At 43.0% G+C, this 6,976-nt stretch overlaps 1 protein-coding gene across 2 annotated transcripts in view; it reads left to right on the top strand.

The window, feature by feature from the left end:
- Positions 1 to 6,976, top strand: part of SEC11A (SEC11 homolog A, signal peptidase complex subunit) — a 22,376-nt gene that overhangs the window by 9,256 nt on the left and 6,144 nt on the right. For both annotated transcript variants that reach the window (XM_019504560.1, XM_019504559.1), the window contains one exon: positions 2,911 to 3,030. In XM_019504560.1, coding sequence (XP_019360105.1) covers positions 2,911 to 3,030 — 120 coding nt within the window. The remainder of the gene's footprint in view (positions 1 to 2,910; positions 3,031 to 6,976) is intronic.

Raw genomic sequence — 6,976 nt, 5'->3', positions numbered from 1 at the left:
CCCCCCCCCCCCCATTTTCTGAGAGGGGGTAAAATCTGCCTTACAAATGCCTGAGTTTTAAGCACTTTATGTATAACTTGTGCTTAAAACCTTTAGCCAAAAGCAAGTTTTGCATTTTGTTCTGAAGGGAGGGAGGGAGGCTCTTGGTGATTCTGCTTAGTTTGTAGACAGAGCCAGCACTGAGGAACAGTTGCCAAGAAAACTACTCATGGGGCTCCCTCTTCCATTGTTCCAGTAGAACATGACTGGAGCTGTGCCTGGAGGCAAGGCTGTTCTTTGGGGAACTTGGGCCAGTGCTATAAAGGGAATTGAGTGAGAACTAAATTACTGAATCTTTGTTCCATGAGCCACAACAGAATGATGCACAGGGATGTTGAGCTGCTACTAACTGAGTAGGTGCCTGAGTTGCTGAGTAGGTGACTACTGAATTCTCAATTAACTAGAGCTTTACCAGGACTGAGAGGTTCATTCCTCCATAAGAAAGTATAGAAATCTCATGTTCAGGATTACTGTGGCCCAATTAGCTTGCTAGAATATGGAAACTTTTTCACCATTAGTTAGCCCCACAATACTTCTAGTACCCATAGCATTGTGGGTACTTGGAAGTAGCATAGTTTAGAATCACTCCCTATGCCCAAAGCCATGAATTATCTTAATAGCTGGAGAGTTGGCTCCTTCAGTGGTGAGTGAGTTTTGCAGGTATGATGAGTTATGTGCAGTGCTTCCCTCCTTGCCAGTATGACCTCTGTGTTGTTCAATGTTGGTTTCAGGCAACTAGATTTCATAGACATTAGGGCTGGAAGGGACCTTGTGAGATCATTGGGTCCAGCCCCCTGCCCCAGGGGCAGGAAGTCAGCTGGGATCGGACCAGGTATTCTGTGTGTCTAGCTTTTAACTCTCATCTCCAGATGTACTACGTTAATAAAACGCATCTCTGTTGCTCTTATTAATTTAATACAGCAACCTTGCACTACAAGAAAGGATTTCTAGCTCAGAATTTAGTAGCTTTTCCGAGTAGATTTTCACTTTAACCCTTTGAATTTTAAAAACAAGATTGGGGTAGATGGGAATTTTGAAGATTCTTATATCTCCTGTATGACGTTTTAAGACTTAGCTGTTCTGCAAAACTCTCCTGTGTAAAATGCTGTTTTAATATTTTGTCTTTTTGTTACTGTGTCCTGATGTCTGAGTTGGATTTTTGCACTTCCTGTTAAGTTACTAGAGAAGGAAAATCCTGTAAGATTATCCTCTCAGCTGGTGCAGGTATCAATTTAAAAGCCTAGGCTGAGGGATGGATTCTGTACTAACCCTTTGTTTTTTCATTCTCAGTCTTAAACTCACTATGCTTGGCTTTATCCCAAGACTAAACATTTTTAAAGACTGAGGTGAGCCTTGTGTTGTTTGAGGATGAATTGTTTCTAATCCAGACCCTGGGTTTTATGGAATCCCATACTTCTCCAGAAGTATGGGTTTCATTTAAAGTTAACTTTTAATCCTTTGGCAGTAGAGTTAACCCTGAAAAACATGATCCCTTTGAAGCAGAGCAGACCAGCTGAACCAGTGAAGACTATGTTTCTTCCTTTGTCACTAGCAAATTGTTAGTATTTTATCCTGGAATCTTAAAGAGTTTCTCAGATATTTATTGCTGGCCATTCCTCCTGGGGTACCAAAACTCCCAGCTTTTCCCTATCCAGCAGTGAAATTCTCTAGTTTCTTCCCTTCCAATTTCCTTTCTGGTTCAGTATCCAACTGTAGTCTACTGGAAAGTCAGAATGTGCAGTTCTATTCAGAAAAGGACAGTGTAAATGCCTCTGTGGGTTCCCTAATGACCTCTCTGACTCCAGAACAATTTTTTTTCAGTGAAAATACTTTCTTCCTGCCTGTTCTTCAGAGTCATCTGGGCTTGGAGAGCCCACATAGGTTCATTCTTCATCACCAGGAATAAAGAGTCTGCAACTGGAATTTAGTTAGCAATTCCAGTGATGCGGAGCCAGAACAGAATCTGTTTCCCTGCCTGGGTGCCATGGGATGACTCAGCTTTTGACCCTCTTAATCACCTGCCTGGATTGGTACCAATTAAAAGGTTCAGGTTTGTTCAGATGCTACTCTTACATAATCACTTTTCAGAGTAGAACAACATTGTACACTGCTTTTGATGGCTTCCCCTGTTACTGAGTTCCAGCTGCAAGTTTGCTGAGGTAGGTTTTCTATATTCTCATCTATTCCAATGATGCACATATTTAGGACACTTAAAAATAACTGAACCCTCAAGAAGCTTATTTCCAGCTCTAGTGTTGCTGATACTGTTGTCATCTTGGGTTCTTCTTCATGCCTATAAACTGAATGGTCTTGGGTTCAAGTGTGGTGGAGATGATGCAGGTTCTGAAGGTCCTCCTTGTGCTTCTTCTGAAGGTAATTAATTAAACTCATTGCTCCTGTGGGTAAATCCTACAGCCTGAGAAGCTTGTGAAATACTGAACCAAAGCACAAGAGCTACTTCCATTCTATACATCCATTCCATGGGTGATAGGAGCAGGCTGAACCCCAGTTGGTGATATTGTCTGTGGGCTACTACTCAGAAACATGCATCACTCTAGAAGTGTGAAAGATGCATGTGAAAATTGAGACAGAAAGGGTAGAAGCAAAGGGAATAAGAAGTGCTCCTGCTATGAGTAATATGTTCTTCCAGTTGCTGCCAAAAATGCATCCACGTGTTGGATTTGGCTGGGACCAGGAGCTTGTTCTGGTCTTCAGAAGATTATGGGAGTAGAGTGGGTCATCTCCATTGACTGGACTTTCCAGTCAATGTGACTGCTCATGTTTGCTTTAACCATTCCAATGTTATTCTTTGCTTGGTTAGAATTTCGTGTAGTACAAATTTTGTGATTCTTGTCCTTCTTTCCTTGCCAGGCAAAGTGGAGACATCAAGTTTTTGACAAAAGGAGACAACAATGCTGTTGATGACAGAGGACTGTACAAACAAGGGCAACATTGGTTAGAGAAAAAAGATGTTGTTGGGAGAGCAAGAGGGTGAGTGAAGTCATCTATTAGAGGCAAATGTGGACTGTTTCAGTTTCAGTCTATGATTATATTTTCCCTGTTGAGTTTTCTGGGACTTTAATAGAAATAGTATTTCAGGATGTTCTGTGGGAATCTTTATAACAAAGGCAGGTCACTTCTTAGCTTGGCTTGTCTGAAGAGCTTGCATTTTAAGGTCTCCTGGTATAGGGGAATGAGCTTTCCACAAGATCATACAGAGTCTGCTTAAAGTTGATCTGCCATGGGTTTGTACTCTTCCACTGCTTTACAAAGCATAATGAAGGGTGGACAAGGTTTTTTTACATTAGAAACTCAGGTCTTGCCTGCCTGGAAAGGCTCCAGTGACTTAAGAAATAGTGAAATTATGGCACAAGGGCAAAGTCATTGGAAGTGCAGAAGTTGAGAAGCAAAGGGATTTTTCATTGGGATGCTTAGAACAGCACCTTTTTAACTCTATTGCTTAATGAACATTTAATTAAAGATCACAGAAAAGTAGGAGTGGAAGGGACCTCAGGAGGTTATCTAGTTCAGTGGTTCTCAATCAGGGTGCCACAAGACCCCCTCAGGGATTTTGTGATGTGGATGGTGCCTCTTGTACAGGGCTGCAGCATGCACACATGCTTCTCCTGCATTAGAATTGTCCAATAATCCTAAAGCAGTTATGAGAATTGGTGCAGGATGCAGCTCTTCCCAGTCTGCCACCCACCGTGCTTCTCCTGGAAACAGAGGCATGTGAGACAGTTCCACCTGTCCTGTGTGCTGATGTTTCTGGGAGACACTGTGTAGGGTCAGACTGGGTAGGGCTGCAGCACAAGCCAGCTTTCCTGGCTGCTTTAGGGTTATCAGAGAATCCTAATGTAGGAGGAGGTCATGCATGTGCCACAGCTTTTCCTGGTCTGGCTGTGGGCCCAGGTGTGTGGGGCAGTTCTACTGCTGACTGGTACCTAGATGAAAACCACTGAGGTAAGCTGAGCACAACAGTGGTTCTGAACCAGGGATACTGCTACATTCAGAAGTTGTGGAGGGTTGCCCTGACTGAAAAGATTGAGAACCAGTAGTTTAATTTAACCCCTTGCTCAAAGTAGGATTGTCTGCATCTAAAGCAAGCCAGGCAAATACTTTGTCTAACCTGCACTTGCTCTCTGAAGATGGAGATTCTTCAGCCTCTCTACACAATTTATGCCCATGTTTAACCACCCAAGATGTCCTTCCTTCCAAAATTCAGAAATTTTTATTGTGCTGTATACCTTAATTGAAGGTATTGAGTCCCACAAAGATCATGGCAAAACTAGGGAATAGTGAACTCTGCACTCTCAGTAATGACCACAGAAAGCACTTTTTAGTGCACCCTAGGGAATCAAGTAGAGGCACAAGCTTGAAAGGAAAAAATCTCAGGGAGGTGACCTGTAAAGTAGTAGCACTTGACTGAAAATCGTCCAAAAGACAGCTTGTCTTTTGACTGGCTATACAGGCATTGTTGAAGATCAGATTAAATGTTTTAGTACTGGGGACTTGGGCACAATGACCTGATCTGAAAATGGCAAGCTCTGTAACTCAAATCCGGTCATGTCACTTTGGTGGTTCAGCTTGTCAGGTCTATATGATGGAGTAATACTTCCTATCTCCTAGTGTTTATAGTGTCTTCGTCAGAAACATAAGTGCTGAATTTGCCCTGAATATACTGTTTGCTGCCTGGCAGACTGGAAGCTAGCATTAGTACAAATAAGACCCTTGCCTTGTTTGTACTAATATTGTAAAGACAATTTCTAATTATCAAGCTATTCAAGGACCCTTTTATATTCTGGGCTCTGATTTCCCTGCACCTGCAACCTGGAGATGACCTGAGCATGCCTTTTGTTTTATAAAGCATCTAGTCAATTTGGATGTTTCCCACTGAACTGCTTTACGATTACACACAGTAATCTTCAGGCCTGTACATTGTAGAGTGAACTCAGCTGGGAAGTGAGGTTGAAAAGTCAATTTTGCAGGCAAAACCAAACATGCAAAGGTTGCCTCTGCTTCTGCTGTGAAATCTAAGTGGAATCCAGATGTCCTGAGATTTCATAGCAGTGCTTTCCTTTATAGCTGAAACTCATTCTTTCTTGCAAAAAGTGTGCTAATTGTCACTTGCCCTCACAAACCTGTTTGTTTCAGGTAGAACTAATTTGCTGGGCACCACACCAATGTTTTGTTTTGAACTGTTTCTTCTAGGAACTGTATTATCCAGGAACATATGTACATAGCTATGTAAGTGATAAGCAAGGAAGTGACAGCTTACAGATAACATTATTTGGTTGTATCTGTCCTGCTGACATGAGTTTTGACTAATCTGAATGGATGGACAAAATAGAAATAGTGGCAAAGTACTGTGCTTGATGGGGACTAGTTTCCAATTTGGTTCTAAAACACCTTCTAAAGCAGTGATTCTCTTCAACACCCTGGTGTGCCTGCAGATCCTTTCAAGGATGCAGTGGCATGCCACACAATGTTCCCTGTCCTTCGACTCAAGGCATCCCTTGGAAAATACTAGCTCCTAGTTAGCACCGTTAAGTGGGCAAACATGGCTCACAACATAAACCCAAAGATTTCAGTTAGGAATCCCTAGTGTTAAAAACATTCTGACCTGGTGTGGTCTTTCTGAGTTCTTTGCAACAGAAAAACTGCTTTATTATTTTTCCATTGTTGAAAAAACAAGCGAAAACTAGGAGCTAGTATTTTCCAAGGGATGCGTTGAGTCTAAGGACAGGTGCCTTGAACGTAAAAAGGTTGAGAATCACTGTTTTAAAGTAAGGATTATGTATAAGTGGGCAGCTTCATGAAGGTCCAGGCTTCATATATAGCAACATTCAGAAAATCAAACCTGTTAAGGTACATATGGGATGGAGTTAAAAATTAAATGCATTAAAGTGTTTTCACTTTATGGTCAGTGGTTTGTCTGCCCTGGATTACTGGCCCATTTGTGCAGTAGATCTGAGATGCTTCCAATGCAGACATAAAGGTTGAGATTGGGAGGAGTTATCCCAGAGGAGCTATTGTGGGTTCATGATGAGACCATTAGGGGAAGTTGCAAAGTTGCACCTCGGATATTGTACCTTCATGCTTTCTGGATACAGGAGCATGGAGATATGTTGAATGAATTGCAAGACGGCAAACCTGGCACTGAAAAGCCTTGTAAAACACAGTACCTAATTAACCTGTGACATTTACTGCCCCGAGATGTCAGTGAGGTGGAAAGCTTGTAGGATTAAAAAAGATTTGTCCTGGTGCAGGTGTAAAGGACTCCATGTGAGTCCTTTGGGAATGAGGTGGGAGAAGGTAGGGCTGTGTGAAACAAATAGTGTTTCTATTCTGTTTCGGATTTGGCCATTTCAGAGGGACAGTGATTTGTTTCGGTGTTTTGGATCGCTGTTCTGTTTCGATTAGTCTGAATCTGTTTCAGAGTTTCAACGCTGTTTTGGTTATTTGGCCACAGGCTACAATAGGGAATTGCTAAAATGCCTATAACTTTGTAATTTCTTGCCCAATTCAGATGAAAATTGCAGGGACAGTAGCCCCTTCTGAGGGCATGAAGCCTGCCAAGTTTCAAGGAGATAGGTGCAGGGGTTTCTGTGACACTGCACCTTAAACTGTCCAAAGCAAAACTCGTATCACTTGCCAGCAGCAGCAGCCTGCTGTCATCCCGTGCACAGATCTGGGGGCCTGCACCACCTGGGAAAACTGCGGGGCTGTGCCAGACTCCTTCTGGGGGGTGCAGGCCCCCGGATCTGCACACGGGATGACAGCAGGCTGCTGTCCCTCCCCCAGAGCACTGGATTGGAAGGGACCTCAGGGACAGATTGCAGACACTGGCCAGCTACAGATGTCGGTATCGGAGCAGTCCCCCCCCCCCCCATTCCCCCTCCCCCCCCCTTGTTTTTGTTTTTCTGCCAGCCCCCCC

The sequence above is a fragment of the Gavialis gangeticus genome, unplaced genomic scaffold (assembly GCF_001723915.1).
Source record: "Gavialis gangeticus isolate Ggan-Ray unplaced genomic scaffold, GavGan_comp1, whole genome shotgun sequence".
NCBI classification, from domain to species: Eukaryota; Metazoa; Chordata; order Crocodylia; family Gavialidae; genus Gavialis; species Gavialis gangeticus.
This window is presented reverse-complemented; position numbering and strand designations above follow the sequence as displayed.